Genomic DNA, 18,821 nt, shown 5'->3' with positions numbered 1-18,821 from the left:
AAAAAAAAACCAAAAAAAAAAAAAACCAAAAAAAATACTGATTACACATGTCAATATTTCAACAAATATGACATTAATATCTGAATTTATTTCATCTGTTTCCTTTTACTTTCTAAAATGTGACTATTAGAACATTCTAAGTTTCATATGTGCCATTATATTTCTATTACACAGTGCTGATTTAAGTCACTTTAATAAAAATCAACAAAGGATCACATCATAGGTTTTCAAATATAAACCAACTACCATCTCCTCACCTAGATCACTTTCCTCACTTGATGGTTCGTCTGCCTTTAAGTCTTCCTCCACCTTCTTACTATCAGGTTTTTCTTCCTAGCAAAGGGAAGGCAAACAGTATCAGTATTTAATAATATACCCAATATTTATACTAATTTCTACAAATGTATGTATAAGCTGTTCAAATATGGCCAGGCATGGTGGCTCATGCCTGGAATTCCAGCACTTTGGGAGGCTGGGGTGGGTGGATCATTTGAGGTTAGGAGTTCAAGACCAGCCTGGCCAACATGGTGAAACCGTCTCTACTAAAAATACAAATTAGCTAGACGTGGTGGTGCACACCTGTAATCCCAGCCACTTGGGAGGCTGAGGCAGGACAATCACTTGAACCTGGGAGGCAGAGGTTGCAGTGAGCCAGGATCATGCCACTGCACTCCAGCCTGGGTGACAGAGCAAGACTTTGTCTCAAAAACAAAAAAACTGTTCAAAATAAAGTTTGAACATTGACAATGAACAGTTTAGAGATTACAAATAGCCTCATGTCCACTCACATTATGTTTTATTGTCAAATTTAGTAAAAATCTTTATAAGGGTTTTTGAGTTTTGGAACTGCAAATAAGAACCTGTGGAACTATAATAATAAACAATGAAAATTCAAAGAATTTAAAAGTGCACATGACATTATAGAAAGCAACATTTTCTTCCCATCCTATAAGTAATCAGTGTGGTTTCTTGTATATCCCATTCTAGGATGGTCTCTCTGTATAAGAAACAACTCTATCCTTTGTCTTTTGCCTTTAACAATGCTGTGTATCTTGTGAATTATATACCATTATCAGCCTATCTTCACCTATTCACTCAACCATATATCATTAACCAGTTTTTTAGGTTGCTTCCCTGTTACTTAAAACATTAGAACCAAGGCCGGGCGTGGTGGCTCATGCCTGTAATCCCAGCACTTTGGGAGGCCAAGGTGGGCAGATCACAAGGTCAGGAGATTGAGACCCTCTTGGCTAACATGGTGAAACCCCATCTCTACTAAAAACACAAAAAAATTAGCCGGGTGTGGTGGTGGGCACCTGTAGTCCCAGCTACTCAGGAGGCTGAGGCAGGAGAATCGCATGAACCTGGGAGGCGGAGCTTGCAGTGAGCCGAGATCGCGCCACTGCACTCCAGCCTGGGCGATAAGAGCGAGACTCCATCTCAACCAAAAAAATTAAAAATTAAAAATTAAAAAAAAAAAAAGAACCAAAGATCTACCTTGTCACAAAATATTTGTTGAGTCCTTATAAAATGTGCAAAGTCTAGCTATTCTAGAATATACTGAAAAAACCAGTCATAACTCTAATTTAGAATGTTTTTCTTACAAAAAATTTTCAGCTGACACATAGGTTAAATGTAATTTTGCCTTCATATGCATTTGCCAAATGGCAAAATATCTACGGCTCAGAAAATACCACTCTGATAAATGACTCTTTTAAAAAAAGGTAACTACTTTTTGGGCTTTTGCTTACCTTTTCTCATTCTCCTTCTTAACAGACATAACTTCTACTTTAAGATCCAAATAGATATCAATGTTTAAGTTTCTAAATAATAAAACAGCTAATTTTCTTATCAATTTAAGACAGCTAATCAGAAAATTTGCAAAAAAAAGTCTTTTAGATATGAAGGCAGAAGAGAGAAATAAAAAATTATGAAGAAAGCATTCTTGGCCAGGTGCTGTGACTCACACCTTAGTCCCAGCACTTTGGGAGGCTGAGGCGGATGGATCACTTCAGGTCAGGAGTTCCAAACCAGTTTGTCCAACACCGCAAAATCCCCATTTCTACTAAAAATAGAAAAATTAGCCGGGCATTGTGGCATGCACCTGTAATCCCAGATACTCGGGAGGCTGAGATAGGAGAATCGCCTGAACCCAAGTAGGCTGACGTTGCAGTGAGCCGAGAGTGCACCACTGCACTCGGACCTGGGACACAGTGAGACTTTGTCTCAAAGAAGAAAAACAAACAAACAAAAGAAAAGAAAACGTTCTTAAACATGTATTTTCCCCTTCATCTGTCTCTCAACTTCAGCTACTGGTAGCCTTCTCCTAATCTTACACATCCTTTAAGCAAATATGCTAACCTAACACCATGACTCACATTCAGAAATATTACTCAGGTAGTAGAGCAAAAAAATTAAATTCCTGACCTGGGATACTTCTTCATTTACTCTGCAAATAATAAATAAAGTACTTACAATGTATATGACACACTGTAAGGCAATGATGAAGACTACGGATGCATACCATCAAGGAGCTTACCACTTACAGGCCATACATGTAACTTTTATTGTCATGCATTCTAAAACAGTGAACATCCAACCCTAAATTCTCAGTTCTAAATCAGAATCCAGCGAACTCGGTCTACAAAGTTTATAAAGACAAAGAGGTCTTAAAAGATCTTATTTCCAAGTGATCTTGGGGAAATCAGGAGCGATAATTGGAGAGCAGCAGCTTAAAAACAACCCCTAAGAAATCTTATAGTACTTTATCATGAAACATACAAATGAAATTAAAACTTACCTTGGTATTTTCTTCTGATTTAGCTTTCTGAGTAGCAGGTGGTACTTTACCCCCCATGCTTGAAGAAGAGGAGAAAAAAGAAATTTGTTTAGAAAATTAAAATTCACTGTCACGCAATCTGTTTATACCTAAAAAATAATGTTAGACATTTAGATGACTACCTTTTCAAAATTCAAAAGTAAACTCTCAATTAATCTGAATCTGTGGTATTATTATGGTCAAATTTTTTCCAGCTTAAAATTTTATTTATTTTTAGGCTACTGGCTAATGAACCCCTTTCTTTGCCTCAGTGAGTCTAATAAACATAATTTATAGCTTCTCTGTGCCTCTTCCCAGAGAAAAAGAGGTAGATATGTCAACACGGAATGACAAAATCACTTGTAGAAGCTGGTAACTTAGAATTCAACTCAGTAGGTATATTTGAATCCAAAATTTGAAACTTGAAATAAGAGTAGTTCAATTAAATTCAAATATGCAGTTTATGAAATAATTATGCAGTCATGATATAATAATTCAAAATGTTTATTTCTTGTGACTGAGACCTACAAGGACTTTTCTTTCTTATATTTGCATGCCCGTCACATTATACATTTTCTTCTTACACACCCCTCCCGACCTCATCCATTAATACTTTCTCCTGGCCCTACAAACTCTTCTTTCCCAAATAGTCCAGGCCAACACAATTCATTAGAAGCAAATAACTATAAGAGGAAGAAAAAAAATACAAAGTGGCCAGGCACAGCAGCTCACGCCTGTAATCCCAGCACCTTGGGAGGCTGAGGTAGGCAGATCACCCGAGGTGGGGAGTTTGAGACCAGCCTGACCAGCATGGAGAAACCCTATCTCTACAAAATTAGCCAGGCGTGGTGGCGCATGCCTGTAATCCCAGCTACTTGGAAAGCTGAGGTAAGAGAATTGCTTGAACCTGGGAGGCAGAGGTTGCAGTGAGCCAACATGGCATCATTACATTTCAGCCTGGGCAACAAGAGTGCAACTCCATCTCAAAAAACAAACAAACAAACAAAAACCACAAAGAATTAGCATTACATGCTCCAATTTGGTGCAGACACCATAGCATATGGGCTACCTGCAACATGCCAGTTACTACAATGGTTGATAGATTTGAGAACACTTCACAACAATTGGAAGCAACACAGACATTATTAAAATTTGCCTTAAAAACAAAGAAAAAAGACTAACCCCACCACCGCTGGCCTTCGCAGGACACCATGAAAAACACAGTCCAAACCTTCTCTCCTGTCAACAGCGGCCAGCCCCACAACTACGAGATGCTCAAGAAGGAGCATGAGGTGGCTGTGCTGGGGGCGCCCCACAACCCTGCTCCCCAGATGTCCGCCATGATCCACATCCGCAGTGAGACCTCCGTGCCCGACCACATCGTCTGGTCCCTGTTCAACACCCTCTTCATAAACCCCTGCTGCCTGGGCTTCATAGCATTCGCCTACTCCATGAAGTCTAGGGACAGGAAGATGGTTAGCGACCTGACTGGGGCCCTGGACTGTGCCTCCACCGCCAAGTGCCTGAACATCTGGGCCCTGATTTTGGGCATCCTCATGACCATTCTGCTCATCATCATCCCAGTATTGATCTTCCAAGCCTATTGACAGATCAGGAAACATCATTCAGGCCAGGAGCTCTGCCCATAACCTGTATCCCATGTGCTCCACCTTCCATTCCTCGCCCTGCCCCTGGAGCCGAGTCCTGTATCAGCCCTTTATCCTCACACACTTTTCTAAAATGGCATTCAATAAAGTGTAAATGTTTAAAAAAAAAACAAAAAACAAAAAGTCATTAACTATGTAAAACAAGGGATATACTAACTTTGAAAACAGAAAGGGTTGATTCTTTTTTTTTTTTTTTGAGATGGAGTCTCGCTCTGTCACCCAGGCTGGAGTGCAGTGGCGTGATCTTGGCTCACTGCAACCTCTACCTCCTGGTTTCAAGTGATTCTCCAGCCTCAGCCTCCCAAGTAGCTGGGATTACAGGCGCATGCCACCACACCTGGCTAATATTTTGTTTTAGTAGAGACGGGGTTTCACCATGTTAGCCAGAATGGTGTCGATCTCCTGACCTTGTGATCTGCCCGCCTCAGCCACCCAAAGTGCTGGGATTACAGGCGTGAGCCACCAGGCCTGGCCTGATTCTTTGTAACTAGAGTTGTCATATCTACATTTACATTCATTTCAATTGGGTGGAATTTGTGGCCATAAGGGTATGTGCAGGTTGAATTTAAATGAGTATCAGTTTTCCGAAGTTCTTTTATCAATTTACACTTTTATCAGCAACCCATGAGAATTCCAACTGTTCCACCCCTTGGCCAACACTTGGCTATTGTCCATCTTTTTTTTAGCCATTCTGATAGGTGTCTACTGGCATCTCATTGCGGTCGAGTCCCTTTTCATGTATTTACTGCTCATTTAAAAAGATTTTTTTTGTAAAGTTCAACTCTCTTCCAGCTTTCTAAAAGATTGTCTTTATTTATTTGAACGTGTCGTTTGTATATTCTGCATATGAACCCCTTGTCAGCTTTATGTGTTGCAAATATTTTCTCCTACCATGTGGCTTGCCTTTTCACTCTTTTAGTATAATCTGAGGATCCCAATATGAAGCAAAAGTATAAATGCAAAGTAGCAAATGGAACGAAAAGAACAGAATTTGTAATTTCTTATAAGCACCATTCAAAGAAAATGTGCCTACTTTTCCCATCATGCTTAATATGATAGAAAAAAATGTTACTCAGTACCCTTAATACGGAATAGCTCCCACGTCAACAATAAAGATTATATGATCCAAAACATCCTAATCTGCAATTCCGCAAAGTAAAATGATTTAATGATAAGGAACAGGCATACAGACACCACAAAATTCTTTTCTATGGAGATGCTACTTTGCGAAAGAGCACGGTAATCACCAGTCCTTTGTAGTCAAATTTTAATGAAGACACAAGGTTTCTTACACTATGTTCTTCCTAAGTTTCAAAATGCAGTGTCAGGAATGTATTCAGGGTGACATCCAGACATAGTATAACTTAACAGTACACTAACTTTGGGAAGTGATATTCCTGCCAAGAAATGTATTAAGCTAAATCCAATCCTCAGGGAAGGCCAGACAAATCCAAATTTAGAGAAAGTCTATAAAATAACTTGACTATAATATTCAAACTGTCAATATCATGAAACTCAAGGAAAGACTGAGGAACTATATCAGAATGGAGACTAGGTGACATGGCAACTAAATGCAACACATAAATCTGAGGATTAGATAGCATGCATGCATCAGTATTAGTTTTTTTTTTTTTTTTTTTTGAGACGGAGTCTTGCTCTGTCGCCCAGGCTGGAGTGCAGTGGCCGGATCTCAGCTCACTGCAACCTCCGCCTCCCGGGTTCACGCCATTCTCCTGCCTCAGCCTCCCGAGTAGCTGGGACCACAGGCGCCGGCCACCTCGCCCGGGTAATTTTTTTTTTTTTTGTATTTTTAGTAGAGATGGGGTTTCACCGTGTTAGCCAGGATGGTCTCGATCTCCTGACCTCGTGATCCACCCGTCTCGGCCTCCCAAAGTGCTGGGATTACAGGCTTGAGCCACCGCACCCAGCCAGTATTAGTTTTCTAAGTTTAATATCTGTATTGTAAAGACTGTAGGAAATACACACTCAGTGGTGGTGGTGGGGCATAATGTTGGCAGCTTACTTTCAACTAGTTCAGAAAAAATTTCTTTGTACCATACCTGCAATTTTTCTGAGCTAGAAATTGTTGCAAAAAAATAAAAACTTAAAAAAAAAAAAAGAGGATTTACTCATAAGCTAGATTTAGTTTCTCACATCCTAAATTCTAGTTAACTAATGGAAGAAAACACCAACTGGGAGGTACGAAATTTCAATTAATGCTTCCAAGCCTTAGAACAAGCTACTTTCTGGCCAAAAACTGCCACTTGGACTTTGCCACTACAGGCTTTTATGTTACACAATCAAGTAGGACCAGTGTAGGGACCTTTCTCACATAGTATCACACAAAACTTCATTCACAATTCTCTTAATTTGATAACCTTCTAATCTGCTTTGTGCTATGGTTATTTATACACATGTACAAAAGATTGGTTGCTACACTCTAAATCCTGTATTGAGGGTAGAAATGCATTCTGTTCATTTCCTTTACAATATTTAGAAAAGCCATGTGCCATGTACTGTGCTAGCGAGTAGAATACAAGACACTCTCTTTGATCTTAATTACCATCAAGTAAAGCCATGAAAGCACATAGAAGATACTAAATTGTTAAACGGGAGAAAACAGAGTGGGAGAATGCTTCTGTCTCTAAAATGGGGAAAACAAAAACATCTCAAAATACAGTTCTTGAAAAGAATAGTCTCCTGGATCCTCACTCACAACTAGTTCAGACTTTTAGTACTTCTCTTTGTGCAATTTAAAAGGTTGTTAAACTAATAAATCCTTATGTCAAATAAAACTAAGCTATAAACAATGCTAGTAATTACAACAAATAGGCAAATGTACTGTTCTTCAACAGCTAAGCCTATGAGAAACTGAGATGCTTTCAACTTGAGTAACCCTAACAGCAGGATCAGGCCTAGGAATACGTCTGGACCTAGAAGTCTCCGTACTCAGCCCCATCAGCCATAATCTTGAACTGCAGACTGATGAAAGCAGAGCGAGAAACGGACACAAACTCAAAGGCCTCAAGAGTTTATAAAAATCTTAGTTTAAATACAGAAATAAAGAGAAAAAGCTTCTATATTAAATATCTCAATTTAAGTTCAGAATAAAGTCTCTGCGTATGCCATGATGCTTCACCCCATACTTCAGCCAACTCAGGATGCCACGAGAATGTAAGTGAATCAGAAAGAAAAACTGGAATTACCTATGTTAAAATAAAGTCTATGACGATTTGTTGTTATTTTTTTGGGGGGGGGGAGATAGTAGTGCCTGACAAATATTTTGCAGACCTTCAACTGGAATTCTCTATATAGGCACAATCACTCCAGCACAAGTCAGGAGGACACTGTTCTTACGCGTTAATTTTTTCTTCTGGGTCTCCTCTTCCTCACTAGTAAGAATGGAACAAAAACATTGTATCCACTTAAAGTGGAGTCAGCTCTTGGAGCCAGCTATTTCTTCCTGTGATACTTGCTTACTTTACCTGGAATTTTAGAAAGAATTTATTAATTGCAGGTTCTTTCCTATAATTAGGATAAAAGCATACAAATATCTTAAAGGCTTTTGGATCATCAAGCTGTTCAATAGAGAAAACGACTAAAATCTAGCCCTCAATTCCTAATCCTGACATTTCCCGGTTGAGGAATTTGCAAAACAGACTTCTTAGCAATAGTCACAGTTACTATTAACATAATAATATTAAATAGTCTAGAATTTCACATATAAGTAAAAGCCTTTCAGTAGTTAAGACAATTGGGGAGTTAAAGATTGAAAAACTAATTAGAGGAAGGCCGGGCGCAGTGGCTCAAGCCTGTAATCCCAGCACTTTGGGAGGCCGAGACGGGCGGATCACGAGGTCAGGAGATCGAGACCATTCTGGCTAACACGGTGAAACCCCGTCTCTACTAAAAAATACAAAAAACTAGCCGGGCGAGATGGCGGCGCCTGTAATCCCAGCTACTCGGGAGGCTGAGGCAGGAGAATGGCGTAAACCCGGGAGGCGGAGCTCGCAGTGAGCGGAGATCGCGCCACTGCACTCCAGCCTGGGCGACAGAGCGAGACTCCGTCTCCAAAAAAAAAAAAAGAAAAACTACTTAGAGGAAAAAAATATACAACGTTGACAGATTGCAACGAGTTTTTTCCTTAGAACCAGCCTGTTGTTGATATTCTTTGAGCTACTTGGTAATCATGAGCTCATCTTCCCATACAAAAATATCAGGCTGGGTGAACTGGCTGACGCCTGTAATACCACCACTTTGGGAGGCAGGGGAGTCCTTTGATGCCAGGAATTCAAGACAAGCCTGGGTAACTTTACGTGACCCCCATCTCTACAAAAAAATTAAATTAGCCAAGTATGGTGGCTCGATCCTGCACTGTTAGCCACCTGGGAGGCTGAGGCAGGAGGATCGTCTGTGCGCAGGACTCAGAGGCTGCAGTGATCCCGCCACTGTATGCGGCCTGGATGATACAGCCAAACCCTGTCTCTAAAAGAGAAAAATCACTAAATAGATAAAGTTCACAATAGCACCTCTTAGGAGTCGCAATGGTCTGCATAGTTGCTACTTTTCCCTGTTTAGTGCAATTTGTATGTCATCGTTTCAGTTACTCATTAGTAATAACTTTTTAAAAAGTCATCTTAGGGAAGACTTCCTTCTCACTTTTTCTCTCTTCGGTGCTCCTTCAAAACGTAAAGTGTTAATTACTATTACATAGTAAATATCAAAACGAACTTTTGTGTTTATTCGTCTGTATCCCTAAATAGTACTTATACTGTTTCCTAGCACCATGCACAATGCCTTGGCAATTAACTCCTTGCACGTAGCGAAGTACTCTACAGTTAAAGACAACAAGAATACATCCTGGAAACATGCCAAGACTTAAAAAATTATTTTTCTCAGAAGTGTTTGGAGTGATAACACTGCCAAGTAACGGAGGTATAATAAGTGATTCTCAAGATAATTAATCCTACGCAGCTAGAAGCGCTGTAAGGTAAAGACAATCATTTTTACAGTTAACATTTTTATTCTAACTTACTAAATGTAACAATTTTGTAACTTTTACTAGTGTTATATTAACACAATGTAAAGGGATAGTGCGTGAAGGAACCGCTATGTACCAATGAGACCTGAGCAGGGCACACGAGACTGAAAGAAAAAACCACCCCACGCAAAAGCTAAGTTTTGCAGTTCTCACTCCTGGCGTCTCCAGTGTCGACGTATCCGCAGTCCTGTTTTTGTACTTCGCCCAAGATACACCCCTGGCAACCTCAGGGTGCGAGGAACCCAGCTCTGCCTCCGGCTCCCCGCGGCTCCTGTACTACCCAGGGCTCCCGATCCTCCATGACCCATCGCAGTCGCCTCCCTTTCCCGGGCAAAGAAGGGGCTGCGACGCCGCCTCGCCCGCCGGCCGGAGCCAGCTCAGGCCCGGCTCCCCCTGGGGCCGTGCTTCTCCCCGCCCCCAACGGTCCTCAGGCCTGGGTCTCACCTCTCCACCCACTCTCTCAGGAAGCGCATTTCCTCGGTGTGCAGAACGCTTGGATCCTGCTTACACATTTTCACAAAGGCCCGAAGCTCGTTCACCTTGCGGGGGTCCATGGTAGAGAGGTGGTGGGTGAAGCTGGGGGACTACTGCCCTGTTCCAGGCCCAGGCGCTGGCTCGGCGTGACCGCGCAGAAGGGGGCGGCTACCGCGAGGCAGAACAGACCAGAACCTCCCCGGCTGCTGGCTCCTCCCACCCAACGGTCTCGTGACCCCGGGTCCTCCGCCTGCTCATTCCTACCCTCTCTGCGCTACTCCTGCGCGCTCCCTAGAACCTTCTAGAAGCGTGGCTGTTCGTGCTGTTGCCTGCCTCCCTGCGCATACATTCTCATATTCTTAATTACGAACCACCTCTCTGGATCGGGTAACCCCAGAAATGGGCGCCTTCAAGGAGGCGGTAGATAGCATCCCCTCCAGGGAGCAACGTCCAAGAACATATTGTGTGGCTGCGTGCACCGAGGAAAACGCAACACCCCGACCTAAAAAAGGGTGTGGGACCGGAGGGACGGTCCCACCTCGGGGCATGACGTCACACCCTGCGCCACCGCGCGAGGAAGGCCCGAGAGCGACGTCTGCCGGAAGAGGGGGGGGCTGGCCCGGTTTCCTGGCGACGCGGCGCTGCAGGCGGTTACTCTCTTTCTCTTCCCGACGCGTGAGTTAGGCCGTCATGCCCTGGCTGCTTTCAGCCTCCAAGCTGGTTCCCGCTGTAGCAAACATCCGCGGTCTCTCAGGTTAGACTCTCCTCCCACGGTCTCCTCCCATGGTGTCCCCTGGAGGGACCCAAGTTGGTCTCAGGCGATCCCTGTTTCGGCTGACCCTTCTCCTGGTGGGGCCTCCGCTCCCCAACCCTCTGTGCTCTCCGCGGATTTCATCTATACCGCCTTCTCCTGGAAAGGGGTGGGCCCAGTGTGTTCTCTACCGTTGAGGTATTCTGTGAAGCCGAAATGACTGCAGAGAAAAAAGTGTGCCATCCCCCAGAGGGGCTGTCTTCCAAGTTACTCGGACTCCGAAGTTGTGGCAATTATCACAAATAAGTGATATAAGTGACAAAGTGTCTCACATCAAGTAGCTCTTGTTTCTGTTAGGTATGAGAGCTTGTCCCAGAATATACACGAAGCATGTCTTAGTAACACAAATTATTTAAGCAGCTCCTCTTAGGAAAGGTAACTGTTTGGAAATACTCCTGGGGCATTCTGTGTCTGAAAGTCCTGTTTGTAAAGACAAGACGAAGGATTAAGGAGAATAATTTTTTGTAGGGTGTCCTCTATTGCGAGCAATTAATCTGATGAACATAAAGCTTAATCAGTGAAAATTGAATCACCTTCCTTGCAGGCGGATCTGCCATTGGATTGTATTTCAGTTTTTTGGGCCAATATATAAACAATGTGTGAACCAGCACGTATGGTATTTGACATCAAAGCTATGTCTTGGCATATGTTTATGTTGATATATTTGAATTCATTTAAAATGGAATGTTAATTACATCGACTTCTTACTATAAAAAATAAAAAGTTACTGTCCAGTGCACAGAACTTGTTCTTCAGTTCTCATAGTAAAGCTGCAGAAAGACGTAACTCTCCGTGGGATTAGGTGAAAAGAAAGATGTGCAATTGTTCAGTCTTTTTTTGAGACAGGCCCTAATTCTGTCGCTCAGACTGGAGTGCAGTGGCAATCTCTGCTCATTTGCATCCTCTGCCTCCTGGGGTCAGGGAATTCTGGTGCCTCAGCCTCCCGAGGTTGCTGGGATTATAGGCACGTGCCACCATGCCCGGCTAATTTTCATAATTGTAGTAGAGACCAGGTTTTGCCATGTTGGCCAAGCGGATCTAAAACTCCTGGCCTCAAGCGATCCACCCTCCTCTCTGAGCCACCGCGCCCGGCCTGGAATTTGCTTTTATTTGAAAGGCTCTCACCAACATGACTAAAAGAGCCATACTACCAGAAGGAACGCTTGTAAAGGCACAGAACTCGGAAAAGGAATGGCCAACACTAAGCATTGCAATCATGTAGTATGGCTGGAGAAGATTTTTTTTTTTTTTTTTTTTTTTAAAGACAGAGTCTGACTCTTGCCCGGGCCCGAGTGCAATGGCGCGATCTCTTGGCTCACTGCAACCTCTACCTCCAGAGTTCAAGCGATTCTCCTGCCTCAGCCTCCCAAGTAGCTGGGGTTACAGGTGCCCGCCACCATGCTTGGCTAATTTATGTATTTTTAGTAGAAACAGGGTTTCACCATGTTGGCCAGACTAGTCTTAAACTCCTGACCTCGGATTATCCGCCGGCCTCGGCCTCCCAAAGTGCTGGGATTACAGGCATGAGCCACCGCCACCGGTTTAGGAAAAGCTTTTTTGAAATATGTTCTTAGACAAAATAGTAGGCATTACACGAAAATGATTCTGTGATCAAATACTTTTGGGGAATGCTGCATTTCATAATGTACATAATAGTTTAAATCTTTTTTTGGAGATGGGCATCTCACCATGTTGACCAGGGTAAACTTGAACTAGGATCAAGTGATCCTCCCACCTCAGCTTCTCAAAGTGTTGAGATTGTAAGTGTGAGCCACTGCACCCAGCCCTTAATAGTCTAGGTTTCTAAGAGATGTGTTCAGCAGTAATTTGCAAAATGTGTAAAAATGTATTTGACCATGGACCCCTTTTCTGTGATGAGTCTTGAAGTGGTATCCCTGCAACAGATTTTGGAAAAAGTTGAGCTAGAGCATAAGATGAGCACAAGAAGCTGATAGGAAATCATGTTGGGAAAAAGCTGGTGGCTGGCTCATGGAGGGCCTTGTATATTATGTTAAACGATTCGCTTTTTCCTTTAGATGGTGGGAAAACTTTGAGGAATTTTAAGCTTTGAGTAAGATGATTAAATCTAAATTTTTGGTTTTCTGTTAAGAGTGAAGAAATGGACTACAGGGCATGTCGTTACATTCGTAAATTTTCTGAGACACTGATTTTTGCTTCAGTTTTTGGAAAATTGCATTTTTTTTCAACTTTACTACCACATACATGATAACAGATAAACTTTACTAAATATCACATCTTATATAAGAAGCATTTAAAATATCCTGGGCTTTTATTATTTTATTTTCTGAAAATAAACTTTTAATATGAATTGTCCCCAGTCTCTTCTGTAGGATAAATAACCTTTCCTTCTCCCATCTGCCCACTAAAAATCAAATACCGATACAAAACACAAGCTCTTGACTATAACTGTCTTTTTAAAATAGCAGATATTATCATTTTTTTCCAATTTTGTGTTTGTATTTGGCCAAAGGTGAATAAGTTTTAGTGCTGTGAGACGTAACTCAAACCATTTGCTCGATATCGGATGTATTTGTAACCCATCTGTTTTTTTCCCAACATGACTAAATTAAAATGGCTATAGGTGGTATTTCAGTGTAATGTATTTGTAGATTTTGTGTACAAACTCTAAACAAAAATAGAAAGTTTCCTATCTGGAGTGATTCACTGATGGCCTACCATACAGACTGCTCTGAGGAATTCAGGGTAAGACTGGCCTTAAAAAAAAAAAGTGGTAAAATATACTACGTAAAATTTACAATGTTACCCATTTTTTAATTTTTTTAATTTTTTATTGTTTTTCTTTAGAGACAGGGTCACACTCTGTCAGCTGGAGTGCAATGGCAATATCATAGCTCCCCACAATCTCAAACTCCTGGGCTCAAGCAATCCTCCCACCTCAGCCTCCTGAGTAGCTAGGACTACAGGCACGCACTACCACACCCAGCTAAAGTTTTTAAAAAATTTTTTCATAGAGGACAGGTCTCTTTATGTTACCCAGACTGTTGTGAAATTCTGACCTCAAGCAGCCCTCCTTCCTGGGCCTCCCAAGATGCTGGGATTACAGGTGTGAGCCACTGCACCCAACTAAGTCTATTTTTAACTTAAAATACTTTATACTTTAATTTTTAATGTGTAGTACCTTTAAGTTATGCATCAAATGCTGTACCTCCATTGGAAAAAAGCCATTTCATGAATAATTATATAGTCTGAACCTGTGTGTCTTAATACCTTCTTGTCTCCTAATGTTATGCATGTTTCAGAAATGTGTATAGTGGTTTTAATTAGAGAAAAGAAATAAAGTAGGCTATACACTCTACTAAAGAAAAATTCTGAAGTAAAAAACTCTTTGCAGTTTTCCAAATTCCTTTTTCTTTTTTAGACAGGGTCTCACTTTGTCGCCCAGGCTGGAGTGCAGTGGCGTGATCTCAGTATACTGCAACCTATGTCTCCCAGGCTCAAGCAGTCCTACCAGCTTCCTGAATAGCTGGGACTACAAGATGCGTGCCACGACATTTGGCTAATTTTTAAATTTTTTGTAGAGACAAGATCTCACTATATTACCCAGGCAAATTCTTAATAGCACCAACTGTCACAACAAACTCATCCCTTTCTGACGCCCAATCCAAACAACTACTAACCAAATGTCCACAATCCTGCTAAGAGTGTTGAAAAGCTCTTAGTATAGTATTAAACAAGTGTTGGGCCGGGCGCGGTGGCTCAAGCCTGTAATCCCAGCATTTTGGGAGGCCGAGACGGGCGGATCACGAGGTCAGGAGATCGAGACCATCCTGGCTAACACGGTGAAACCCCGTCTCTACTAAAAATACAAAAACTAGCCGGGCGAGGTGGCGGGCTGCCTGTAGTCCCAGCTACCCGGGAGGCTGAGGCAGGAGAATGGCGTAAACCCGGGAGGCGGAGCTTGCAGTGAGCTGAGATCCGGCCACAGCACTCCAGCCTGGGTGACAGAGCGAGACTCCGTCTCAAAAAAATAAAAAAAATAAAAAACATCATCTGGCTTATGGAATGTGAAGCCATACTGACATTCATCATCAAAATGACTTCCACCTCCATTTAATCCTTCTTTGCCATATTTATCATAAATGTCCCGTTTTTCATCATTTGATAATACCTCGTATGCCTCAGCTACTTCTTTGAATTTTCTCTCTGCTTCTTCTTTATTTTCTGGATTTTTATCAGGGTGCCATTTAAGTGCCACTTTATGATAAGCTTTTTTAATGTCCTCAGGTGAAGCATATCTTTGCACTCCTAGAACTTCATAGTAATCCACCATGTTTTAACAGATAATTGGAAGTGGGTGTGCTGGGTATTGAGAACCGTGGTTTCCTCAGCTCAGGCTCTGCTGGTGGTGATGATAGAGGTAGTGACTACAAATAGGTACATCTTTATATTAAAGACAATGTTATTACCATGCACTAGGAGATGAGGATACTGATTATGTGGCAAGCAGAGTTACAAATATATCAGAGAGGGCTGCATTATGGTGTCATTCTGGGGTCAGTGTAGGGACTGGGCCGTCCAGATAGAGCTAGTCCAGAGTCATACCAGACCATCCTGAATCCTCTGGACTGTTTACCCTATATATTTCCCTGGAAGCTTCAGGCAGTGCCTCATAAGCAAATGGAACCTGTTGCTAATAGACACAGCATATCCCTTGCATAGTATGACCTCTAGATTACTGGGCCTTAATTACTTCCCAGCTCTTCCACGCTTTGGTTTAGAAAAAGGAAGTAGTGACTTACGTGTGAAAAAAGTACTCAAGCAGTTGACATATTTATTTCAGTCAAGAGACAGTTCAGTGGGAGATACAACCAAGCAACTTAGTTACAATATAATAAGAGTTATGATGAGAGGAAGTACTGGATGCTAAAGAGTTATATGAGAGACAGCTCAGGCTGGGGTTGTCAATGAAAGCGTTTTGGAGAAAGTAGCCTGATAAGTTAACTTTCTGCATGCCAGTGGTAAGTCATTTTGAGATTATAGTATTTTGTCCACCCAAGGTTTACTGCTATACAGCATGTAATTAAAGATTTGGAAAGTTGTATGTTTATGTATTCACTATATAATTATTGAATGTCTACTTTGTGCCAGGCACTGTTTTAGCCACTGGTGATAACAGTATTGAACAAAAGACACCAGTTTTCCTGGTGCTTGCATTATAATAGAATACAAATAATAGAACAGATAAAATAGTTTGAGATAATGTGATATGTGCTCCAAAAAAAATAAAGAACAATGTGCTGGGGGAGAGCGCTACTTTAGATCGGTTTTAGAGGAGAAGCCTCAGAAGATTATTGCTGAGACCTCTGTGAGAGTCAGCCACATAATGATCTAATATGGTAGCCACTGGCCATGTCGATGGACGTTTTGGTTGTTGCCAGTTAGGACTGTTGCACTTAAAGCTAGCGCTTGATTTCGAGTACAGTGGGAAGCCTTTGTGGGGAGTGGGGAATATGCAAGTTTAATGATGTGATTTACATTTGTAATGGATCAGTGGTTACTATTTGGAAATTCAGTCATGTATGGGAAAGTAGAATTCAAGAGCCCAGGTAGAAACAGACCAAAGGTGATTTTCTTTGGGGATAAATTACCAGTAGTCTAGACCCAAATTTAAAGAACTTATATTCTATACCTGGCTCATTTTATTGTCTGAAAATTCCCTATAATGATCTTTGTTTTTCCTCCTCTATGTTGTGTTTATTTTATTTTCCATCACATTTATAATCCCTCACTTAAATGATACTATAATGAAATCTAAAACTGCAGTGTATGTTTTTAGTCTTTCAAGACCATTTGTCAAGTCTGAATATTTTTTTGCTTTGCGTTAATTTTTTTATATACTTGTTTTTGAGAGCTATTGTAAAATGCTTAAAACTCCATTTAAATTCTCTCCAGTATATGTACTTACATGTACTTATGTGTGGCATACCCATGATTATAATTTGCCTGCCATTGGAAATAGTAACTAATAATGTTGAACATTTTTGGGTACCCTCTGAGTCATACTGCAGCAAGTGCTCATTTCACTGACACAGCATTCTAGCAAAATAAGCATTTTATGCCCATACGAAAACAGAGGTTCTGAGAGATAATTTGTCTAAGGCTACGTAGCTTGTTAAGTGAAAAACCTGATTTTTAAACTTGAGTCTAATTCCAGGTTCTCCTCATTCCACTCTACTGCATTTCTCAGACCAGGACTTAAAGAGTTTAGGTTCTAGGCATTCCACAAACAGGTATTAAGAACCTACTGTTCCTGGAAAGGGGTCCCAATCCAGACCCCAAGAGATGGTTCTTGGATCTCGTGCAAGAAAGAATTTCAGTGGAATCCACAGAGTAAAGTTAAAACAAGTTTATTAAGAAAGTAAAGGAGGCCGGGCGCGGTGGCTCATGCCTGTAATCCCAAGCACTTTGGGAGGCCAGGACGGGCGGATCACGAGGTCAGGAGATCGAGACCATCCTGGCTAACACGGTGAAACCCCGTCTCTACTAAAAAATATAAAAAACTAGCCGGGCGAGGTGGTGGGCGCCTGTAGTTCCAGCTACTTGGGAGGCTGAGGCAGGAGAATGGTGTAAACCCAGGAGGCGGAGCTTGCAGTGAGCTGAGATCCGGCCACTGCACCCCAGCCTGGGCGACAAGTAAAGGAATAAAGATGGCTACTCCATAGGCAGAGCAGCCCCAAGGGCTGCTGGTTGCCCATTTTTATGGTTATTTCTTGATTATATCCTAAACAGAAAGTGGATTATTCATGCTTCCCCATTTTAGACCATATAGGGTAACTTCCTGACGTTGCCATGGCATCTATAAACTCTTAGGGTGCTGGTGGGAGTGTAGCAGTGAGGACAATCAGAGGTTACTGTTATTGCCATTTTAGTTTTAGTGGGTTTTGGCCAGCTTTTTTTTTTTAACATTTTTATTACTAAGAATATCACAGGTAAAGTTCACAGGAAGGTGACAGTCTAGGAGATGTTTGCAATGTCTAAATTTGACAGGCTTATTTTTATTTTTTGTTATTATTATTATTATTATTATTTGAGGTGGAGTTTCACTCTTACGGCCCAGGCTGGAGTGCAATGGTGGGATCTTGGCTCACCACAACCTCTACCTCTTGGGTTCAAGCCATTCTCCTGCCTCAGCCTCCTGAGTAGCTGGGATTACAGGCATGCACCACCTTGTTTTTAGACAGAGTCTCGCTCTGTCTCCCAGGCTGGAGCGCAGTGGCACGATCTCCACTCACTGCAAGCTCCGTCGCCTCCCGAGTTCACGCCATTCTCCTGCCTCAGCCTCCCAAGAAGCTGGGACTACAGGTGCCTGCCACCACGCCCGGCTAATTTTTTTGTATTTATAGTAGAGATGGGGTTTCACCATGTTTGCCAGGATGGTCTCGATCTCCTGACCTCGTGATCCGCCCACCTCAGCCTCCCAAAGTGCTGGGATTACAGGCATGAGCCACCGTGCCCAGCCTAATTTTGTATTTTTAGTAGAGAGGGAATTTCTCCATGTTGGTCAGGCTGATCTCGAACTCCTGACCTCAGGTGACCTGCCTGCCTCAGCCTCCCAAAGTTCTGGGATTACAGGCATGAGCCACTGCGCCCAGCCGGCCAGTTTCTTTACTATAACTTACCTGTTTTATTAACAAGATTTTTATGTCCTGCATTTTGTGGCGACCTCCTATTTCATTCTGTGTTTAAGACTGCCTTAACTTAAACTGGGAATGTAGCCAGCAGGTCTTAGCCTTATTTTACCAGACCCCTACTGAAGATGGAGTTGCTCTGGTTCGAACGCCTCTGACACTATGATACAGAGAGAAGGTAGAAAATAGGAGATTCTGCTCTTAAGAAATTCATATAGTTTGAAAAAACTAATTTCAGTGGAGTGTAAAGTTATAAGACGAGCACTTGTTTCTGCCGTTATCCCCCTCTTTGATGATCCTTTGCCTCCCAGCCATCTGCTGTGCCATTTTCTCTGCCTCT

General features: G+C 42.0%; 2 protein-coding genes and 1 pseudogene across 5 annotated transcripts in view; 2 read left to right on the top strand and 1 right to left on the bottom strand.

The window, feature by feature from the left end:
• Nucleotides 1–10,548, bottom strand: part of ST13 (suppression of tumorigenicity 13 (colon carcinoma) (Hsp70 interacting protein)) — a 41,080-nt gene extending 30,532 nt beyond the window's left edge. The window contains exons 1-3 of the mRNA XM_011964321.1: nucleotides 9,971–10,548; nucleotides 2,801–2,858; nucleotides 258–333 (exon numbers count right to left, since the gene is read on the bottom strand). Of these exons, the coding sequence (XP_011819711.1) occupies nucleotides 258–333; nucleotides 2,801–2,858; nucleotides 9,971–10,080 (244 nt within the window). The 5' untranslated portion in view covers nucleotides 10,081–10,548. The remainder of the gene's footprint in view (nucleotides 1–257; nucleotides 334–2,800; nucleotides 2,859–9,970) is intronic.
• On the top strand, nucleotides 4,004–4,515 carry LOC105527742 (annotated as a pseudogene). Its single transcript, XR_001004262.1, has one exon. The product of XR_001004262.1 is annotated as an interferon-induced transmembrane protein 3 pseudogene (transcript).
• A 59-nt stretch (nucleotides 10,549–10,607) lies between the features above and the next one.
• Nucleotides 10,608–18,821, top strand: part of XPNPEP3 (X-prolyl aminopeptidase 3, mitochondrial) — a 121,348-nt gene continuing 113,134 nt past the window's right edge. For 2 of the 3 annotated variants that reach the window (XM_011964154.1, XM_011964153.1), the window contains exon 1: nucleotides 10,608–10,754. In XM_011964154.1, coding sequence (XP_011819544.1) covers nucleotides 10,691–10,754 — 64 coding nt within the window. In that variant the 5' untranslated portion in view covers nucleotides 10,608–10,690. Of the gene's footprint in view, nucleotides 10,755–14,215; nucleotides 14,336–18,821 lie in introns of those variants that run through there. The other variant, XM_011964156.1, reaches the window with a different exon arrangement.

The sequence above is a fragment of the Colobus angolensis genome, unplaced genomic scaffold, assembly GCF_000951035.1.
Source record: "Colobus angolensis palliatus isolate OR3802 unplaced genomic scaffold, Cang.pa_1.0 Scaffold65, whole genome shotgun sequence".
Lineage (NCBI taxonomy): Eukaryota > Metazoa > Chordata > Mammalia > Primates > Cercopithecidae > Colobus > Colobus angolensis.
The sequence above is the reverse complement of the archived record's forward strand: the minus strand, read 5'-3'. Positions and strand labels throughout refer to the sequence as shown.